We start from the raw sequence: 23,518 nt of genomic DNA, 5'->3' as shown, positions 1-23,518 counted from the left end.
AATTCTTGAGCAAAAACCTTTTAATGCTTGAAAACTAAACTTCATACTTGACGGCTTTGGTGACAGATGTTCTCTGTGTGGTATTTCACACGGTGCTCACTATGCTGAACATGGTACCTGGTGCTTCAGTCAATCTCAGTATAAATGCATTGAAAGAATAAGAGGTGAAAGGTTATTTTTACAGTCTGTATAGCTCTAGAAAAGATTTGTCTCAGATTTTAGGAGATCTACCAGACAACTGCCTCCTCAGTTTAAAAAAAAAAATTTTTAAGCCATACAGAACTGTTTGTAGAGTATGAGTCCCCAGTGTATTTTAACCAAAATCTTTTCATTTTTCTGTTTTACTTTAGGTTAGTTTTGTCAGATGAGGAAGTGAACTTGGGAAGTGAACCAGGTAAGATGGTAGATTCATTAAAATGTGAAATGACCACATACAAATGTGAAAACAGCTCGTTGCAGCCTTTTCAGAGAGATTGTATTAATATCCATTTAATTAAAAAACGTTAAGTCGCTTTATGTCTCTGTACAAACCCTTCTGAGTTCGCATTACAACAGCTTTATGGAGTTGTAATTGACATGTAACACTCTAAGTTTAAGGTGTACGATTGGGTGATTTGGTACTTGTATATATTGCAAAATGATTTTCACCATTAGACTAGTTAACACATCCATCACCTCACATAGTTACTGTATTTAATTTGGGATGTGGTGCTGGGCAGTACTGTAAGCTGGGCTTGAGGCTCCCCAGGGTCACTTTTAAGGCATCCTGGTCAGGTGGGCCAAGGACCACGCTCCCCTCTTGGGTGGGACTGCTCACCTGCTTCCCTGCCTGGGCAGGTGGTAGGATTTGCTCTGCAGCCGCCCAGGGTCTCAGTCCAGGCTTCCTGCTCGGGTGGAACTGGAGGCTGTGCTTGGCAATGAGTTAGCTTTCAGGCAATCATAATTAGAGTGTCCAATTATCTTCTTTAGGGAATTCTGGCCTTCTTAGAGACAATTGCTTTTAGTATAGATATTCATTTCACAGGGCAGTATGATTGTTTCAAAAATTATTCTCATATTTAAATTTATGTTATTTTAAAATAAATATACATTATATGTACAATCAACATATATATGAATTACTGTAGCTTTGGAGCCATAAAAATCTGGATTTAAAGGCTAACTTTTTTTTTTTAATGAGTCATTTATGCCTTTTTCATATTTCTCTTCAGAAAAATGACTCATACACTCCTACCTGGCAGGATGCTAGATATATTTATAAACTATGTAGCACATAGTAGGTGTCCAATATTTTTTAAGCATACACATAAATACAGACCATACTGATAAAAGAAACTAAAGACTACAATAGTCATGAGTTCTATATATCTAACATACCATCAAACATATGTTCTAAATGTTATCTAATTGTGCATACATAATCCTGTATCCAATTAGAGAATATTTTTTAACCAACATAAATGAAATATAATGGGCATTGTTGTAGTTTCAACATCCACTTATAGTATTATTTTATCTTTTAAAGCCTGCTGTATCAGTAGTTATGTCCCCTTTTTGTTGAAGTACAGTTGATGTAATATTATATGTTATAGATATACAACAGAGTGATCACACTTTTTAAAGGTTATGCTCCATTTATAGATATTGTTGGCTATATTCCCTGTGTTATACTATTATATAACTGTTATATAATATCCTTCTAGCTTATCTTATACATAATAGTTTGTATCTTTTAATCTCCTATCCCGAAGTTGCCCTTCCCTCTTCCGTCTCCCCATTGGTAACCACTAGTTTGTTTTCTGTATCTGCGAGTCTGTTTCCTTTTTGTTACATTCACGAGTCTATTCTGTTTTGTAGATTCCACATCTAAATGATATGCAGCATTTGTTTTTCTCTGTCTGACTTATTTCACTTAGTATAATACCATCCAAATCCATCCATGTTACTATACATGGCAAAAATAAACTCACAATGACTAAAGACCTAAATGTAAGGCTAGAAACCATGAAAATCCTAGAAAACCTATGTAGAACACTCTTCGACATAAATAGCAAAATTTTCTTTTGGATCTTTCTCCTAAATCAAAGGAGATAAAAGCAAAAATAAACAAATGGGACCTAATTAAACTTAAAAGTTTTTGCACACACAGCAAAGGAAACCATTGACAAAATCAAAAGACAGCCTGTGTAATGGGACAAAAATTGGCAAATGATATGACCTATGAGAAATTATTATCCAAAATATATAAACAGCTCATACAACTCAAGATCAAAAAGACAACCTAAATGGGCAGATGACCTGAACATACATCTTTCCAAAGACATACAGGTGGCCAACCGGAACATGAAAATATGCTCAACGCCATTAATCATCAGAGAAATGCAAATTAAAACTATAACGAGGGACTTCCCTGATGATCCAGCGTCTAAGACGTGCTCCCAATGCAGGGGGCCTGGTTTCAATACTGGGTCAGGGAACTGTATCCCACATGAAACAGCTAAAGATCCCACGTGCTGCAGTGAGGGCCTGGTTTCAATACTGGGTCAGGGAACTGTATCCCACATGAAACAGCTAAAGATCCCACGTGCTGCAGTGAAGATTGACACTCCTGTGTGCTCCAGCTAAGGCCTTGAAACAGCCAAACAACTGTTTAAAAATAAATACAACTATAATGAGACATCATCTCACACCTGTCAGAATGGCTGTCACCACAAAGACTACAAATATAAATACCTGTGAAAATGTGTAGAAAAGGGAAACTTCCTACACTGCCGGTGGGAATGTAAATTGGTGCAGGCATAATGAAAACCAGTATAGAGGTTTCCCAAAAACTAAAAATAAAATTACCATATGAGCAAGCAATTCCACTCATGGGTATATATATCTGAAAAAAATCCCCAAAACAGTAATTGGAAAAGATACACGTATCCCATTGTTCATAGCAATAACTGTCCATCAACAGATGAAAATAAATAAAGAATATGTGGTGTGCATATAGGAGTACTATTCAGTCATAAAAAAGAATGAAAATTTGCTATTTCCAACAACATGGATGAACTAAGTGAAATAGGTCAGAGAAAGACAAATACTATATAATGTTGCTTATATGATAAGCTAAATAAACTGTTGAACATAACAACAACAAAAAACCCAGAATTACTGATATAGAGAAAACTAGTATTTACCATCAGGGACAAGGAGGGGAGGAAGGACAAAATAAGGCTAAGGGATTAAGAGATATAAACAATTATGTATAAAATAAACTACAGGGAATATAGTCAATATTTTATAATAATTATAAGTGGAGCATAACTTAAAAATTGCAAATCAGTCTGTTGTACACTTGTTACTTATACTGAGGTATAATTGACATAAAACTGTATTAGTTTCAGGTGTACACATGATTTGCTATATTTATATATTGCAGAATGATCACCACAATAAGTCTAGTTAATATCCATCCTCATACACAGTGACCATTTTTTTCTTGTGATGAAAACTTTTAAGATTTACTCTCTTAGCAGCTTTCAAATATGCAGTATTTGAAAGTATTACTAACTGTATAAGCTGGGTTTAGAAAAGGAAGAGGAACAAGAAACCAAATTTCCAACATTCACTGGATCATAGAGAAAGCAAGAGAATTCCAGCAAAACATCTACATCTGCTTCATTGACAATGCAAAAGCCTTTGACTGTCTATCTTAACAAATTCTTTGTTATTTGTGGAAAATTCTTAAAGAGATGGGAATACCAGACTACCTTCCCTGTCTCTGAGAAACCTGTATGCAGGTCAAGAAGCAACAGTTAGAACCAGACATGGAATAAAGGACTGGTTCAGAATTGGGAAAGGAGTACTTCAAGGCTGTATATTGTCACCATGCTTATTTAACTTATATACAAAGCACATCATACAAAATGCTCGGCTGGCTACAGCACAAGCTGGAATCAAAATTGCCAGGAGAAATATCAACAACCTCAGATGATACCACCCTTATGGCAGAAAGTGAAGAGGAACTAAAAAGCCTCTTGATGGGGGTAAAAGAGAAGAGTAAAAAAGGTGGCTTAAAACTCAACATCAGAAAACTAAGATCATGGCATCCAGTCCCATCACTTCATGGCAAATGGAAGGGGGAAAAGTGGAAGCAGTGACAGACTTTCTTTTCTTGGGCTCCAAAATCACTGCACACAGTGACTGCAGCCTTGAAATTAAAAGATGCTTGCTACTTGGGAGGACATCTGTGACAGACCTAGACAGCATATTAAAAAGCAAAGACGTCCCTTTGCTGACAGAGATCCATATTGTTAAAGCTATAGTTTTTCCAGTAGTCACATACAGATGTGAGAGTTGGACCATAAAGAAGGCGACCACCAAAGAACTGATGCTTTCTAACTGTGGTGCTGGAGAAGACTTGATTTAGAGTCCCTTGTATTGCAAGGGAGAAGGCAGTGGCAACCCACTCCAGTACTTTTGCCTGGAAAATCCCATGGATGGAGGAGCCTGTGAGGCTGCAGTCCATGGGGTCGCTAAGAGTTGGACACAACTGAGCAACTTCACTTTCACTTTTCACTTTCATGCATTAGAGAAGGAAATGGCAACCCCCTCCAGTGTTTTTGCCTGGAGAATCCCAGGGACGGGGGAGCCTGGTGGGCTGCCGTCTATGGGGTCGCACAGAGTCGGACACAACTGAAGCAACTTAGCAGCAGCAACAGCAGTATTGCAAGGAGATCAAACCAGTCAATCCTAAAGGAAATAAATCCTGAATAATCATTGGAAGGACTGGTGCTGAAACTGAAGCTCCAATACTTTGGCCACCTGATGCGAAGAGCCGACTCATTGGAAAAGATCCTTGTGCTGGGAATGATTGAATGCAAAAGAAGAGGGTGGCAGAGGATGAGATGCTTGTAAATAGCATCACCGACTCAATGGACATGAATCTGAGCAAACTTAGGAGATAGTGAAGGACAGGGAAACCTGACCTGCAGCAGTCCTTGGAGTTGCAAATAGTAACAAAGTACTAACTATAATCAACATTCTGTACATTACATCCCCATGACTTATTTATTTTATAATAGTTTGTACTTTTTAACTTCCTTCACTCATTGTGCCCCCACCTCAGCCTTTGGCAACCACCACTGTTCTCTAAATCTATGAGCTCAGCTATCGTTTGTTCTTGATACACCACATATAAGTGAGATGGTACAGTATGTGTCTTTCTCTGACCCATTTCACTTAGCATAATGCCTTCAGTGTCCATCCATGTTGTCATAAATGTTAAGATTTTATTCTTTTTATGGCTGAATAACGTTCCATTGTGTATATGAACCGCATTTTCTTTTTTCACCCATTGATGGGCATTTGGTTTCTTTCAGTGTCTTGGCTGTTGTAAATAATGCTGTAGTGAATAGTGGGGTGCATGTATCTTTTTGAAATAGGGTTTTTGTTTTTATTTTTTGGATAAAGTACTCAGAAGTGGCATTGTTGGATCATATGGTAGTTCTATTTTTAGTTTTTTTGAGGAACCTCCATATTGTTTTGCATAGGCACTGTGCCAATTACATGCAATGTGAAAACTTTTAACTTTTAAGAGGGCATGGATATAACAGAGGACCCCAATATTTGTGGGTATTATAAAATTATTTGCTATATTTATACATACATGATTTTTATCTATAGATCTTTAAATTTTACATATATGGATTATAATCTGATTTGGTCAGTTGAACAGTTGGGTTTAAATTATTATAAACTACTATAGTAAATCAGCATGCTAAATTTTTTCTTCTTCAACTTAATCGTTCATGTGCTTTTGTTTCAGCAACTGAAGATCATAAGGAAAAACATTCTGGAATAAAAGAATTTGTAGCACCTCAGTTTTCTGATTCTGAAAATGGTATATTATAATTTCACTATATATATATGGATAATTTATTATTTAAAATTCTTTAGTTTTTATTTAATATTCATTTTCATAACATGAAAATCTGATAGGTCTTTTCACAGGAATACAATCCTACTCTTTTACTTCATAGCATGTCACAGTGGAAATTAAACAATTGTTTATTCTGTATGTCTCGGCCCTGTGGGAGCGTCTGTGACTGTGAGGACGTGCGGGACTGTTGCCCCCCTCACTGTCTCACGTATCTCTGCCACCTACCAGTGCAGGCACTCAGTCAGCACTACCTTGAGCATTTCTCCCAAGCAATTATGTTGCATGTTTTCTCCCAGTTTGTCATTTGTCTTTTGACTTTTCTTTTAGTTGTTTTTTGCCATGAAAACAATTTAAACATTTTATATAGTCAAATTTATTCATCTTTTGTTTCATTGGATCTGGATTTATGTCCTATGCAAAGCCCAGGTTAGAGGAGTTCATTTGTGCTTTCTGCTGCTGCTGCTGCTTTCTACTAGTATTTATATAGTTTTTTTTTTTTTAACGTTTAGATCTCCAATTCATTTGGAGTTTATTCACGCAAATGGTATTGGAACAATGGATTGAATGTTATATTTTTCCAAATGGCTATCCTTTATTTTTTTAAACGCCATCTTTGCCCCAGTAATTTGAAATTAACTTCCACTCATATGCTAGATTTCTATACGTATTTGAGTCAATTTCTGGACTTTCTTTATAGCTTATAGATGTGTCAATGTACCATTGCCACATTTTTTATTTAAAGGCTTATTGTCTAGCTCCATAAGAAAGTTTCATCGATACTTTGTGATCACATTAAATCTGAAAACTGACAGGTTGATGATGTCAAACAAGGGGTATCTTTCTGTTAAAGTTTACTTGTATAGCTTTCATATATAGTCTTTTTATGTAGGTTTTGAACATTTCTAGTTAAGATCATCTCTGAATATTTTCTTTTATTGTGATTATAAATGACATTTTCTTTCCATTTCATCTTTAATTGGTTACTATTTTGTGTATATAAGTGCTATTGATTTTTACATATTAGTTTTGTATCCTGCTACCTTGCTAAATTTGTTTATACTTTGAGTTAGTTTTATGAGTGATTTTCTGGAACTTTCCAGGTAAACCATCATGTCTTCAGCAAATACAGATAGTCTTGTTTTTTCTTTAATAACTCCTGTGACTGTAATTAAGTTCTTTTTTTAAATTGGTTACTACCTCCAGAACAATGTGAAATAATAGCAAGCATGTCCTGATCTTGGTGTCAGTGCCTGTTTCTGAATTAATTAAGATGCTAGCTTTTAGATTGAGGTATATAATTTATAATGTTAAGTATCCACACATTACTGTTTTCTCAAGAGATTTTATTAGGAATGGTTGCACACCCACTCCTTGTTGAATTTTGCCAACAGCTTTCTCAGCATCTCTACCAGTGATTATTTGATGTTTGCTCTTAAATACATTAAGATGGTGAGCTATATTAATAGGATTCCAGTTAGAAATCCAGCTTTGTCATTGTGCATTATCTATTGATATTTTATTTACTATGTTTACATTGATATTAATTTCCCTGTGAAAATATCTCAGCCTGTGATTTTTTTTTTTTAGTTTTCTTCTTTGTGGAAATTGATCAGTTTAACCTTTTTACCTGTCCTGGGACCAATTTTAATAAGTTATATTGTTCTCAGAAATTATTCATTTTGTCTGGGTTTTCAGATTTATTTGCATAGACTTGTACAAAATCTCTCTTGATTTTTTAAGTTTTATTGGGATATAATTTAAATACCATAAGATTCACCCATTGTAAGTATAAAATTCAGTGGCTTTTAGTAAATTTATAGAGTTGGGCAACCATCACAATTGAGAATTAGAATATTTCCATTACCCTCCAAATTCTCTCATGCTTGTTTGCAATTATTCCTTGGTCCCCTCCCTGACTCCCACCAGACTAGAGCAAATTTTCATCTTGTTGAATTGAGAAAGGGGGGTGGAAAGGAATGGTTCTTAGTTCAAATACCATAGTCTTTCATTCTTTCTGAATTGTAATAGATGTTCTTGTGTAAATGTTTCTTCATTTGAAGTATGTCCTTGGAAAATTTCCAGAGATTTTAAAATTATTTTCACCAGTTACTTAAAAACTGATGTGCAGGTCCCTAGACCTCATCATTCTGTCATGCCAGAAGCCTCTTTGATTTTTATTGATAAATGTAGTCATGATTTTTCTATTAATTATTATTTAAATACCCCATGGGTTATGATATGAAACGTCTTCTTTATCACTATTTTTCAGAAATTACATTCACCTTTCAACCAGGAGTTGTTTAAAAGAAGGTATTAAGAACGTGCAGGCAGAAGAGCCCTTTAGTTTCTGGTTTCATTAAAAAACGGTCTCATTTTTTTCCCTTAAACTTTATTTAAGGTACTAATTTAGTAAGTTTTTGTTTCATACATAAATATAGGAGTCACAAGACCAAATACAGTTGACACTTGAACTCAGTGGGGGTTCTGGGCCCCCATCCTCCGACAGTTGAAAGACCTGCCTATAATCGACTGTGGTTGTTGCCGAGTTGCTAAGTCATGTCTGACTCTTTTGTGACCCCATGGACTGTGGCCCGCCAGGCTCCACTGTCCATGAGATTTCCCAGGCAAGAAATCCCACTGGAGTGGGTTTCCATTTCCTTCTCCAAGAATTGTCTCATTTTATTTCATTATAATCAGAGCATGTTGTTTGTAATATCTCTGTTTTAAGAAACTGATTTGTGTGTGTGCCTTAGTTACTAATTTCCATGAATTTTCAATGTGTGCTTCAAAAGAAGGTATATTTTCATTAGGGTTTGTATATATTCAAAAACAACCACAGTAGAACCTCCCCAGCAGTCTAGTGGTTAAAACTTTGTATGCCCAATGCACGGGGTGCAGGTCTGATCCCTGGTTGGAGAACTAAGATCTCACCTGCTGCACAGCATAGCTGGAAAAAAAAAAAAAACTACTTGTTGATTATGTTGTTTAGATCTTCTACATCTTTACTTCTGTCTTCTTGGCCTGTTTTTTAACTTGGTATATTATAGTCTCCTATTATTAGCTTCTGTTTTTCCTCGTGTTTCCTGTAGTTTCTGTCTTACACAGGTGGTTGCTTAGTTATTTTATACATAAGTATTTATAGCTATTAATTTCACTGTGAAATGTCATTTTGATTTTTCAGTTCAGTCACTCAGTCATGTCCAACTCTTTGAGACCCCATGGACTGCAGCACGCCAGGCTTCCCTATCCGTCACCAACTCCCAGAGCTTGCTCAAACTCATATCCATTGAGTCGGTGATACCACCCAACCATCTCATCCTCTTTTGTCCCCTTCTCCTTCTGCCTTCAGTCTTACCCAGCATCAGGGTTTTTCAGTGAGTCTTTTCTTCACATCAGGTGGCCAAACTATTGGAGCTTCAGCATCAGTCCTTCCAGTGAATATTCAGGACTGATTTCCTTTACGATTGACTGGTTTGATCTCCTTGTAGTCCAAGGGACTCTCAAGAGTCTTCTCCAACACGACAGTTCAAAAGTCCAACATCACAGTTCTTCGGCGCTCAGCTTTCTTTATAGTCCAACTCTCACATCCATACAGGACTACTGGAAAAACCATAGCTTTGACTAGATGGACCTTTATCAGCAAAGTAATGTCTCTGCTTTTTAATATGCTGTCTAGGTTGGTCATAGCTTTTCTTCCAAGGAGCAAGCATCTTTTAATTTCCTGGCTGCAGTCACCATCTGCAGTAATTTTGGAACCCAAGAAAATAAGTCTGTCACTGTTTCCATTGTTTCCCTGTCTATTTATCATGAAGTGATGGGACCGGATGCCATGATCTTTGTTTTTTTGAATGTTGAATTTTAAGCCAGATTTTTCACTCTCCTCTTTCACTTTCATCAACAGGCTGTTTAGTTCCTCTTTGCTTTCTGCCATAAGGGTGGTATCATCTGCATATCTGAGGTTATTGGTATTTCTCCTGGCAGTCTTGATTCCAGCTTGTGCTCATTTTGCATGATGTACTCTGTATATAAGTTAAATAAGCAGGGTGACAATATACAGCCTTGATGTACTCCTTTCCCAATTTGGAACCAGTCTGTTGTTCCACATCTGGTTCTAACTATTGCTTCTTGACCTGCATACAGATTTCTCAGGGGGCAGGTAATGTGGTCTGCTAAGTTGCTAAGTCGCTTCAGTCGTGTCCAACTCTGTGCGACCCCATAGACGGCAGCCCACTAGGCTTCTCTCTCCCTGGGATTCTCCAGGCAAGAATACTGGAGTGGGTTGCTATTTCCTTCTCCAGTTGTGGTCTAGTATTCCCATTTCTTTAAGAATTTTCCACAAATTTCTTTAAGAATTCTTTAAGAATTTTGATATGTAGCCTACCTAATTAGAAATTGTCTTCACATAAACTTCTAATCACTTTATTTGTTAAAATTATGTTAATAAAATATGAGAATGAAACAAACTTGATTTGCTGTATATCCTACTCTTATTTCCTTGAAAAGATAAAAGCCATTTTGTTTTTATGTTCACTCAACAGTTGCAAAAGATTTGCCAGTAGATTCATTGGAAGATGATTTTGAGAAGGAATTCTCGTTTCTGAACAGCCTTCTAAGTCCTGGTTGTTGGAGTGCTGGTGAATCTTCCCAGGAATGTCAGGCTGTCTTTGGAAGCCCCAAGGCCAGTCTCACGTGCCAGGAGCCTTCTGGGGGCTCTGAGCCTCTTGCTCACTCCGCAGGATTCCTTCCTTCACAGCTCTTTGACCTTGGCCTTCATGCTGCTGGAGCTTTCAACAGTAAGTGTCTGTGCAATATTTGGATACCCCTGAATTGCTGTATATTTGTGAAGCAAAACTAGGTACATGTGGATGCTGAAATCAACAAGGAAACAAAGTTAGCTTCAGTACTGCTAGATAAAATCTTCAGTCACACCAGTCAACAAGAAAAACAACAGATATCACTGGCGTCTGTCAAGGAGAGTGAAACAAAGGCTGTTTTCCTGCCACCTCCCCTAAACCCCATATTTTCTTCATTGATTTTTCCAGGTATCTTCTCTACATAGAAAACCAGTGTCTTGTTTAAAAATTCTTGATCTGTGAAGTTATCCCTGCCTAGGGCAGGTGACACTGTTTCTTCCACCTAGCAAAACTTGATGCATTCTCTTCCTGTGAGCTCAGAGATGACAAAAGAAAAGGGAACAACTCCGGAGCTGGTTCCATGACAGCCTTCGGGGCAATGCGGTGGGAGTGGAGGGCTGTGTGGAAAGCTGGGAGCAGGAAAGGGCCACCTGCTCTGTTTACATGTCAGGGAGTCTCTCCACTCACCTGCTGTTCCACCGTCCTGTGTCCAGCCCGACGCCTTAGGAATCATACTGTCCCCCACTTGGATAATGGTTCCTAAGTCCTATCAATTACATTTCTAACCTGTGTCTCAGATTCCCACTCCTCTTCCATTTAGAACGTGGTTTGGTTTCCTGGGTTACTGTGACTCCACCTAACGTCTCCCAAACCCTAATTATATTATGGAATATTACCCTGGTACAAAGATTGGAGGACTTTTATTAGATATTTTCCCCTTGTTTTTCTGTTGTTATTTCCCACTTGATTAACAATGCATAATTCATTATTTCTCTCCCCAGGCTGGGCCTCCCATGGGGGATTAGAATTTCCTCTGTCACACATTGATAACCAGCCAGTGCCTTCACAGAGTCCAAAGAAATTAACAAAGTGTAAGTTACTTATTTACATTATCTGCCATCATAATAAGTCAAATTCAAGTAAATTTAGAAAAGAATCAATTTATAGCCTTTGCCTCATATTGTCCAAAAAATTATTTTGTTAATAATGAATTAAAATGAAAGCTGTATTTGGCTGTCCCTCACTGTGGAAAGCAGTGACTAGACTTTGTGGGCTTGCCATGGTAAACTTCATCCTCTACTTCAGTCTTTTATGTTTTGTGTTAAAGTCTATTGATAATGGATAATGCCATTAGAATAGAACATGCTCTGTGTGCACAGGATGCCTGTTGACAGAGAACGCACTCAGGCTTATAGCACAGGACCGGGTACATAGTAATTGCTTTCATATATGGAGTACTCACTGTATTTTGTCTGCAGAGCTGGTTCATGTTGTAATTACCATGTAGGATATACATAGAAAATAGACCCATTCCCTGTCTTACAGGATCTTATACATATTAATCCTAGTCACTGACGTTGACTTAACTTTTTAATTGGACAGAATTTCAGACACACAGAAATATTTCACAAATGAAAATGGCACAAAGAACACCTTCATGCAGATTTCCCTGTTGTCGGCATTTTATCCCATTTGCTTTATACAGGTGTGTGTGTAATGCACGCGTTGTTTTATCTGAACCACTTGTGGGTAAGTTACATGCACCATGACCCTTTCCTCCTAAACGCTGCAGCTTGTGTTTCCTGAGAGCAGGTATATTCTCTTGCACAACCACAACATGGCTGTAATGTTAGGAAATGTTAACACGCGTTTCTATAATCTACTAAGTATTTGTATCTTATGTTTGAGTTGACCAGTAATGTCCTTTATAGCACTGTCCTGAGTCTGCCTGGCAGGGCAGGGGGTAGGGGGAGTCTGTGGTCATGTAATGTATTCAGTTGCCATATTTCATTAGACTCTTTTAATCTGAAATTTTTCCACAACTTTTGATTTTTTTGGACATGGGCATCTTAAAAGAATATTGTCTTTCTGCTCCACTGTTGTTTTTAATAGAAGGCTCCTTATTCAGTTTGATTTGAGGTCTCCTTGTAATTAAATTTAGGTTGTTCGTTTTCCTGAATATCTAGTCAGATTATCCTGACTAGAACACACGTAGGTGATGTTCCTTTCTCAGTGTTTCACAGCTCAGAGCTGTCCCTCTCTCCCTTAGGGGTGTCACGTCGACCACTCACCCAGGGAGCTGTCCAGGTTTTCTCCTATATGATCACTATTTCGTTCTGTCCTCCCTGACAGTTACTGAGCAGTCTGTGGGAAGACACTGAAACCTGGGACACGTCCTGCTTTTCTGTTTGTCAGAATTTCCACTTAGGTTTAGCATCTGTTTTTGCTTTTTGCCTGATTCAGCCTGTCCTGTTACAGGTGAAAAGTGATGATTTTCCAACCCTAGCACTCTCTCCACACTTTTTTAAAAATTGTAGTAAAAACACAGAACAAAATCTAGCATCTTAGCCGTTTTTAAGTGTATAGTTCAGTAAAGTATATGCACATTGCTGTGAAAAATGTGAAACTTTGTACCCGTTAAACAGTAACTTCCTGTTCTCTCTTCCCAGCCCCTGGTAACCAGCATTTTACTTTCTGTTTCTATGAATCTGACTACCTTCACACCTCATATAAACAGAGTCCTGCAAGTACTTGTCTTCTTGTACCTGGCTAATTCCACTTAGCGTACTGTCCTCCAAGTTCATCCGTGTTGTAGTGCGTGACAGGGTGTCCTTCCTTTTTAAAGTTGAATAATATTTCATTGTATGGATATACCACATTTTGTTTATCCACTCATCTGTTAATCACATTTTTTAAACAGCCTTATTGACATATAATTCACATGCCATACAATTGGCTTCTTCCACCTAAGATCATGGCATCTGGTCCCATCACTTCATGGCAAATAGATGGGGAAACAGTGGAAACAGTGGCTGACTATTTTTCTGGGTTCCAAAATCACCGCAGATGGTGATTGCAGCCATGAAATTAAAAGACACTTACTCCTTGGAAGGAAAGTTATGACCAACCTAGACAGCATATTAAAAAGCAGAGACATTACTTTGCCAACAAAGGTCTGTCTAGTCAAGGCTATGGTTTTTCCAGTGGTCATGTATGGATGTGAGAGTTGGACTGTGAAGAAAGCTGCTGCTGCTGCTGCTAAATCACTTCAGTCGTGTCCAACTCTGTGCGACCCCATAGACGGCAGCCCACCAGGCTCCCCCATCCCTGGGATTCTCCAGGCAAAAATACTGGAGTGGGTTGCCATTTTCTTCTCCAGTGCATGAAAGTGAAAAGTCAAAGTGAAGTCGCTCAGTTGTGCCCAACTCTTAGCGACCCTGTGGACTGCAGCCTACCAGGCTCCTCCGTCCATGGGATTTTCCAGGCAAGAGTACTGGAGTGGGGTGCCGTTGCCGTCTCCTAAAGAAAGCTGAGCACCGAAGAATTGATGCTTTTGAACTGTGGTGTTGGAGAAGACTCTTGGACTGCAAGGAGATCCAATCAGTCCATCCTAAGGGAGATCAGTCCTGGGTGTTCATTGGAAGGACTGATGCTGAAGCTGAAACTCCAATACTTTGGCCACCTGATGCGAAGAATTGGCTCATTGGAAAAGACTCTGATGCTGGGAGGGACTGGGGGCAGGAGGAGAAGGGGATGACAGAGGATGGATGAGATGGCTGGATGGCATCACTGACTCAATGGATGTGAGTCTGAGTGAACTCTGGGAGTTGGTGATGGACAGGGAGGCCTGGTGTGCTGCGATTCATGGGGTCGCAAAGAGTCGGACACGACTGAGCGACTGATTTGACTGACTGACCTGCCCGGTGCTGTGTGTGCTTAGTCACTCAGTTGTGTCCAATTCTTTATGACCCCATGGACTGTAGCCTTCCAGGCTCCTCTGTCCGTGGGGATTCTCTAGGCAAGAATACTTGAGTGGGTTGCCATTGTCCTCCTCCAGGGGGATCTTCCCAACCCAGGGATTGAACCTAGGTCTCCCGAATTGCAGGCAGATTCTTTACCGTCTGAGCCACCAGGGAAACCCAAGAATACTAGAATGAGTGGCCTATCCCTTCTGCTGTAAGCAGAAAACTATCTCTTATTCCCTATTTACATATGTGTTCACTGTCAGAATGGATTCATACTTTTTCTGTGGTTTATAATCACTGCTGTTCTTAATCATTTTGGTTCTCAAATTGTCCCCATGTTGACCAGTGGGAGCACTTTTAGGCTGACATCTAAATCTTTGTAGTATCAATATTTTAAAATTTTCAAACCATTTCAGACCTACAGAAAGGCTTGCAAAAATAGTACCAAATATTCCCATATTTTCCCACCTAGATTTCAAAAAATGTTACCATGTTTGCCTTATTCTGTGTGTGCAGTATATGTAATTTCTTGTGAACTGAAATTATTCTGAGACTTAAATAGCAGACGTAATGCCCTTCACCGCTAAAAACGTTAGCATCTGTTTCCTAAGAAGGACATCCTTTTACATAATCACAATTTAGTGATCAAAATTGGAAATTAAACATTACCTTACTACTGTTATGCAATCTATAGATCTTATTCAGATTATTTCAGTTGTTATAAAATACAGTAGTGTTACAAATTATATAATGTATTTTATAACAAGAGAAAAAGATATTTTCCTAGACCAATCCAGGATCCAATGCAGGATCACACTGTATTTGTCGTCAGGTCTCTTTAGCCTCTTAATCTGGGACAGTTCCTCAGTCTTTGCCTTCCATTGTTGTGGCTTTTTGTGTGTGTGTGTGGTTAATTTTGTAGAATATTCCTCGAATTGAGTTTATCTGACGCTGTCTCATAGATTCAGGTTATGCATTTTGTCAGGACTAGCAGCACAGGAATGATGTTGTGTGTTCTTAGGAAACCATACCGGGAGGCACACGGTGCCTCTTGTGCTCCGTTGCTCACGATGTTATTAACTTCGATCACTTGGTTAAGGCGGTGTCTGCCAGGTTTATTCACTATCAAATTACTATTCTGTTTTTTCCTTTGTGATGAATAATTATCATGTGGAAAAATATTTTGAAACTGTAAGAATGGGTTGTTTCTCATTACCAAAGTTTCTCCCACTAACTCAGCATTCCTTGATAATTCCTGCATGAAACGTCTGTTACTGTGGTTGTTACCAGATGATAGGTTTCTGTTTGGTCATTCCTTCTACGTTTACTAGTTGGCGTTCTGCTGTACAGAAAAGCTTTGTCTTGTCCTCACTTTTACTTACTTGTTGATATGTATCATTGTGGACTCATGGAATCCTATTTTATTCTTCCTAATACTTTGGGATAAATCAGTTGGGGAATCTGTCAATTCCAAGCAAATCACAGATTCACAGCAGCCAATTCTGAATACAGACACCTTTAGGGATTCAGACTATTTAGTTTTCTCTTTTTAAACTCACTAAAACTTAATTGTGTTTAATCATTAAAAAAGTGAGTAAATTTTACCACTGAACAGAAAAAAGCTGAGATACTGAGAATACTGCTATTTGCTTATAATCCTTGAGGCTTAGTGGGGGGAAAATAGGGGGAAAAAGCTTTCAGCAAAAAGCTACAATAAAATTAAACCTTAGAATTTTAATAAAAATTAAAGTTCTTAACAATTTTAAAATTCACTCATTAAGTACCCCCCACTTCATTAGTCATTAGTGAAGTGAGGTGAGTTGCTCAGTCATGTCTGACTCTTTTCAACCCCATGGACTATATACAGTCCATGGAATTCTCCAGGCCACAATACTGGAGTGGGTAGCCTTTCTCTTCTCCAGGGGAGCTTCTCAACCCAGGGATTGAACCCAGGTCTCCCACATTGCAGGTGAGTTCTTTGACTAGCTGATCCACCTTAAGGAAATGCAAACTAAAACCAAAAATGCAATAATACCATTACCCACCTATCAGAACAGCTTAAATAAAAACTGAAAACCACTCATGCTAACAAGGATATGGAAGAACTTGGACACTACTTGTGGGAGTGTAAATTAGCATTACCATTTGGAAAACTGGCAGTTTCTGCTAAAACTGAAATACACGCACCACAAGATGCATGTACCTTTCCACTCCTAAGTACTTTTCCAACAGAAATGCATTCAACTGTTAACCAAAATAGATGCAAAAGGATGTTTTGACAGCACTGTTGCTAATAGCCCCAATGGTATTTATTTTATCTGTGATGCTGGGTGAGAGGTTGGGTGAGGGTGGTGTGAGTAGTGACCGGAGGGTGCCAGCTTCTAAGGAGTGGTCATGTTCTGTTTCTTGATGTTGGTATTTTTATGGTTGCTTTTACTGTATGAAAATTAGTTATTTAGGCTCTTTTTCTCTGTACATGTGTGCGTGCTAAGTCGCTGCAGTCATGTCTGACTCTGGGCCACCCATAGCCCAGCAGGCTCCTCTGTCTAAGGGATTCTCCAGGCAAGAATACTGGAGTGGGTTGCCGTGCCCTCCTCCAGGGGATCTTCCCAACTTAGGGAATCGAACCCACGTCTCTTATGCCTCCTGCACTGGCAGCTGGACTCTACCACTAGCGCCACCTGACTCACTCCTTCACCCTCTACTTGTTGTCCTCTAAGAATCTCTGTAGGCAAGAAAAGTGCACAAGGAAAGCCCCCATGAAAATAACGTAATTAAGACCTTCATTTCCCACTGTGACAGATAAATATAAAACCATGCCACATTTGTAGAATACTGTACGATTTTTATATGCTCATCAGAACCTCTCAACAGCTGTTAGAGGGAGTTCAGGTGTTAATGAAATGATCAAATGTCCTGCTTGACACTGTTCTTCAAGTTTAATTATTAAAAGCCCTGCCCCGCCCTACTTCCTCTCAAGTATCCTGGTTTAATAATAAATTATATGATCTTTACAAATGAGGAAGCAAGAGGACCCAAGGTTAAATGACTTGCTCATTATTACTTATTAGTAGGTACACCCAGGACTCAGAGCCAGAATTTTGTGTGGGCATCACTGACACTACCTTGGGGTTCCCAGAAACAGAACTGGATACACAAAGCTGCCTTTCACTCTGTCCAGATCCCTGAGGCTTGGGATCCCCACAGCCCAGTCTCCAGCCCCCTCCTCTGTGTAAAGTGACAGCCATGCTTGTAAGAGAGGGTTGCTTTAGCCTCGTGAGTTGGATTGCCTTCCGTCCTCTGTCCACTGCGTCTCTGGTCTCATATGTAACCTTCGGATTGTCCCCTGGGTCTCAGCCCTGCTTTCTGGACCCCCTGGCCTTCTGAGATGACCCACTGTCCATGCCACTGAACAGTCTTTCACTAGCCCCAGCCTTCAGCATAAATGTATTATTCTTGACTATCTGCCCATTACTTGTAGATTATCCATATATGCAATTTTCCATTCTCCACAGGGAGAGAGTTGGTTAACAGGAAGTTGTATCTGAGACATAATTCACTCCATATTTATCAAAAATTTGTAAAGTACACGTGGAAAAGACAAAACAACTGTAAATGAAAAGGACAACTGCTGAGAGACAGGATTAGGGGATTGTTTCCTCCCTACGTCTATATTTTAAGATTACTTTGATAATAAATATGTATTCCAAGCACTAAGTTTGCAAGTGTAGGAACAAAGGTTACTTTTAACCTTGAGCCTTATCTGAGAGTCTTCTATTACTTCCTGCCTTTTCACTTTTAATCAAGTCCTTCTCAGAGCAACATGCAATTAGCTTTCCAAATTATCCTCAAGGAGACATAATCGATGTTTATTCTTGTCAGTTGTCTTAAATTTGATTCAAAAGAAGCAGCATCTACTTTAAAATTATAAATGTGGTACAGTGATGTGATTTTTTAAAAATCTGGGACTCTTCAATGTGTTGTTTTTTTTTTTTTCTTTTTTACTAGCTCCCAACAGTGGTAACCAAGACATGTCAGCCTGGTTCAATCTATTTGCAGACTTGGATCCACTTTCAAACCCAGATGCTATCGGACACTCAGATGATGAACTTCTTAATGCTTGACTGAAGTTACGATGCCACTTCAATGGCCTTGAGACACCAGTTTTGCAACTTACTGCCTTAGTGAAAAGGAGTTTATGTTGTCACTCACATATGAAGACATTGTGTTTGCAAATTTAACACTTGACAGCCAACTTTAGACAGATGGTAAGGACCAACCACATTTTTATACATTAAGTGTCTATTTAATATCTTGGATTTGCAGCAGTTGGTAATATATGTAAAACTTTACAACACTATTGAGTCTGAAATTGATACCAAAACTTAGTAGGGATTGGGTTTATTTATTTGGAAAATCTTTTATGTATGAGTTGCCTTGCTGGCTGTGAGATTTCTATATATAGATAAAGGACAGCATGTAAACTGGGTTGTGATTTGAGGTTGGTTTTTAAATAAAACACTGGCAGGGGGGATTTTCTGTTGTGGAACATAGCACTAGAAACAAGACTAGTTTTGTCTTTAGAAAGGTAGAATAAGATTTGAGAACTCAGTTTTCTTTGATGAAATCACAGAGAAACTTGGTATTTGTTCTCTCCACTTGGAGGCTAAAATGTAGTATCTCAGTTCTTTTCCTTCATACAAAATCATGGACACCCTCCAATTTCATTATTGAATTTTTTGGGGAAAGTAGCAGGACGAGTTATTTGCTAAGTCCACCCTCTGTAGAAACAGAAAATTCTCTTCCCATCTTATAAACTACAGGACTGTCCAACAGTATTTCAGACGTTGTACTTCATTTTGTCTTCAGGCCTAAGTCTTCACACACTGCCGTCACAGTGCCCTGTATTCACACGCTGCCTGAAGGAAGACCAGGGAGGATACTCCCTGGGCAACTGGCAGTCGTATTCCTGCAACCACCCGGAAACGTCTACTTGAATGAGGGAAAAATCTGATTAACTCACCCTCGAACAGATGTGCAATACTTACCCAGTATTTCTTAACATGATATAACCCAGAATACTTTCTGGCACAGTTACAGAAAGCTCTATACCATCAGTAAAGCAGTCTTTCATTTTTCCACTTTTCTGTGGGTGACATCAGCTGAGGTTCTGTTTGATTACTAAGGACAAACTTACCCTTGGACGGTTTAGAGTCTTAAGTATCAGAAGGCAGGTCCTTTAATGGAAGTTGAAGTATATGCTGATACAAGCACAGCCATTGTAGACACAGTCACTCTATGTCCTGTTCTTTCTTCCTGCCCAGCCTTAGTTCTGAGGCAGTTCACCCACTGTCCTGTTTCATCATCGTCCAGTCCATTGTATCTGCATAAGTGACCGTGTTCACGAACATGTTCACAGCAGATTTCACTATACTCCTAGTTCCAAGCAAGCTTAACTATTATTTACAGGAGAATTGCTTGTAATCTCTGAGTCACTGTATATAGAAAAAACATTTTCTTAGGAGTGACTAGGGCAGGTAAATCGCAGTCCACTTCCCATCCATAGCAGTCTGGCCTAACTACGATCTGAACCGCCCACAGGGTCTTTGGAAAACCACAACTGTGGTCAAGTAGTGGCTGGCTAGAAAGACCTTAACTGAGGGTCAGGAATATGGACTTAAAAGAGTCTGTAAAACTTTCCTTAAAATATTTTCACGTGCTTATTCATATTTACTTGGTTTAACCTTTAAGCATTTTGTAACTCTCCCTTTGTATTCAGTGACATTTGCCAGTGCAGTACATTGTTCCACCAAAATCCATCACCAGGGTCATGATTATGAATCACAATCTGAAGTCTATACCCATGGTCACTCTGAGCTCTCAACTTTGGGAGTACCTCAGAAAGTGTTAATTGTCTTGAGTTTTGCCATTTTTCTCTTATTAATTCTCACTAATGCATTAGTTAAAAAATACTTGAATAGCTCCCTCACATCCATGCAGAGCAGTCCTTGTTATGGCGTAAACAAAGAGGAAAACCAGTACTCTCCCTAGGCCTAAATCCCTGACAGTGGATGTAGGGGGATACTGCCCCCCAGTTTTCCAAGAGCAAAGGTTATCAAAAAATAGAAACATATCAGAATTTGTATTATTCAGTTCTTAGTTTCTCTAACATTTTTGCTTTCAACAGAGTATCCATTTTCTCCTTTAACCCAAAAGCAACACTGCCTTAGAAAGTCCAGTTATAACTTCAGCAAGTCTAATGACTCCATTTTTGAAGTGCACATTTAAAACTTTATTTTTCCTCAAGGTTAGTTATTTGAAGCTCAATCATTAATTTAAGAGCCAGAAACAGAAATTTGGCTGTATTACACTTAAAATAGGTATAATAGCAAACCAAGCACATATTCAGTTGGGAGTGAAAGGAAAGGACAGGATAAACACAGAACAGAAAGGTGGTCAGTTGCTATTTGCTTAAATCTAGAACCACCATTCAATAAATAAATGAATTAACCTTAACCAAGGGTGAGCTGAGAACAACTCTTATCAAAATAAATGAATGCTTTTTATGTTGAGTGGGGGGGGATAGCTATCTTATACTTTTTAATAGCAGACAAAAATGCATTTAAACTTAGAAGAGCCCCCAGAAGAACTAAAATTTGCCTAATCTTTCTTCAACCAACTTTAGGGCAGATTAAGATCAAATTGGTGTGACTTTGTATTTTTTGAAATCTTTCATTAAGTGTAAAACATAACTCTGATATGATTAGAAACAACCTGTTTTAACAAAACAGGTTTCAGTATTTGCACAATGAAAAAGTGTTTGTATTTCAGACCATCTGGAAATGTAAAGGTCTTAACTGTGTACGAACAAAGGAAGTTTGAATGTGCTATTTTTCTGAGCCTCTTTTATTAATAATAAAACTATAAGATGGCATTAAAAAGTTTATTTTCTAAAGTGTTCAATACAAATCTAGTTGTTGTTTCCCTATTCAAAAACGTTGGTTTTTACCTCAGGACCATAGTAGTAAGAAGGTAGTTTGAATGATACAGATACCACAGAATGAAAATAAAACCAGGGCAATTAATATCCTTGTGAGACTGATTCTTTCTATTTCATGCAGGAGGGACTTTGTAAGATATGGGAAATAACAGAATGTGTGTTCTTTGTGTAAATACTGTTAGTAACAAAATACAGAATACTAAACAGCAAAGTTCTGAGCCTGGACGCAATAACCAGTGAAATATAAGCCATATTATTTAACTTGATTTGCTGACAGGAGGAATAGAAAGCCAGGATTAACTGATCCAGTTACTTCTATCTTCCACAGCACTGGCAGGGCCCTGCATTTCCTTACCTTGAGCAGTGAAACACACCCAGAATCTTGGGATGTAGACATTAAACTGGGAAACTTTAACTTTACATTAAACTACAAACTTTAACATATTAACCAATTCAGCAGTACTGAAAGTAATGCATTTAAAACACACAACAATAAGGGTTCGTTTAAATATACCAAAGAAAACCTAAAGAGCAGGATGGGAAGAAAAATGCTTATTGTTAGGATGGGTCACAGTCTATCTTCTCCCATGTTTTATGTGCAACTTAAAAGAAGACTAAACAATATAGTGAAAATGAGTATACTACCCAAAGCAATCTATAGAGTCAATGCAATCCCTATCAAGCTACCAACGGTATTTTTCACAGAGCTAGAACAAATAATTTCACAATTTGTATGGAAATACAAAAAACCTCGAATAGCCAAAGCAATCTTGAGAAAGAAGAATGGAACTGGAGGAATCAACCTGCCTGACTTCAGGCTCTACTACAAAGCCACAGTCATCAAGACAGTATGGTACTGGCACAAAGACAGAAATATAGATCAATGGAACAAAATAGAAAGCCCAGAGATAAATCCACGCACCTATGGACACCTTATCTTTGACAAAGGAGGCAAGGATATACAATCGAGAAAAGACAATCTCTTTAACAAGTGGTGCTGGGAAAACTGGTCAACCACTTGTAAAAGAATGAAACTAGAACACTTTCTAACACCATACACAAAAATAAACTCAAAATGGATTAAAGATCTAAATGTAAGACCAGAAACTATAAAACTCCTAGAGGAGAACATAGGCAAAACACTCTCCGACATAAATCACAGCAGGATCCTCTATGACCCACTTCCCAGAATACTGGAAATAAAAGCAAAAATAAACAAATGGGACCTAATTAAAATTAAAAGCTTCTGCACAACAAAGGAAACTATAAGCAAGGTGAAAAGACAGCCTTCAGAATGAGAGAAGATAATAGCAAATGAAGCAACTGACAAACAACTAATCTCAAAAATATACAAGCAACTCCTGCAGCTCAATTCCAGAAAAATAAACAACCCAATTAAAAAATGGGCCAAAGAACTAAACAGACATTTCTCCAAAGAAGACATACAGATGGCTAACAAACACATGAAAAGATGCTCAACATCACTCATTATCAGAGAAATGCAAATCAAAACCACAATGAGGTACCATTTCACACCAGTCAGAATGGCTGTGATCCAAAAGTCTACAAGCAATAAATGCTGGAAAGGATGTGGAGAAAAGGGAACCCTCTTACACTGTTGGTGGGAATGCAAACTAGTACAGCCACTATGGAGAACAGTGTGGAGGTTCCTTAAAAAACTGGAAATAGAACTGCCTTATGATCCAGCAATCCCACTGCTGGGCATACACACCAAGGAAACCAGAATTGAAAGAGACACGTGTACCCCAATGTTCACTGCAGCACCGTTTATAATAGCCAGGACATGGAAGCAACCTAGATGTCCATCAGCAGATGAATGGATAAGAAAGCTGTGGTACATATACACAATGGAGTATTACTCAGCCAATACATTTGAAACAGTTCTAATGAGGTGGGTGAAACTAGAGCCGATTATACAGAGTGAAGCCAGAAAGAAAAACACCGATACAGTATACTAATGCATATATAT

At 38.4% G+C, this 23,518-nt stretch overlaps 1 protein-coding gene across 9 annotated transcripts in view; it reads left to right on the top strand.

Moving 5' to 3' along the window:
* ICA1L (islet cell autoantigen 1 like) overlaps positions 1-21,617 on the top strand; it is a 58,039-nt gene extending 36,422 nt beyond the window's left edge. For 6 of the 9 annotated variants that reach the window (XM_070770566.1, XM_070770529.1, XM_070770520.1 and 3 more), the window contains exons 9-13: positions 351-394; positions 5,816-5,890; positions 10,468-10,722; positions 11,565-11,654; positions 18,537-21,617. In XM_070770566.1, the coding sequence (XP_070626667.1) occupies positions 351-394; positions 5,816-5,890; positions 10,468-10,722; positions 11,565-11,654; positions 18,537-18,652 (580 nt within the window). In that variant the 3' untranslated portion in view covers positions 18,653-21,617. The remainder of the gene's footprint in view (positions 1-350; positions 395-5,815; positions 5,891-10,467; positions 10,723-11,564; positions 11,655-18,536) is intronic. The other 3 variants (XR_011561473.1, XM_070770542.1, XM_070770547.1) reach the window with 3 other exon arrangements.
* Positions 21,618-23,518: the final 1,901 nt, after the last annotated feature.

The sequence above is a fragment of the Bos indicus genome, chromosome 2 (genome assembly GCF_029378745.1).
Source record: "Bos indicus isolate NIAB-ARS_2022 breed Sahiwal x Tharparkar chromosome 2, NIAB-ARS_B.indTharparkar_mat_pri_1.0, whole genome shotgun sequence".
NCBI classification, from domain to species: Eukaryota; Metazoa; Chordata; class Mammalia; order Artiodactyla; family Bovidae; genus Bos; species Bos indicus.
This window is presented reverse-complemented; position numbering and strand designations above follow the sequence as displayed.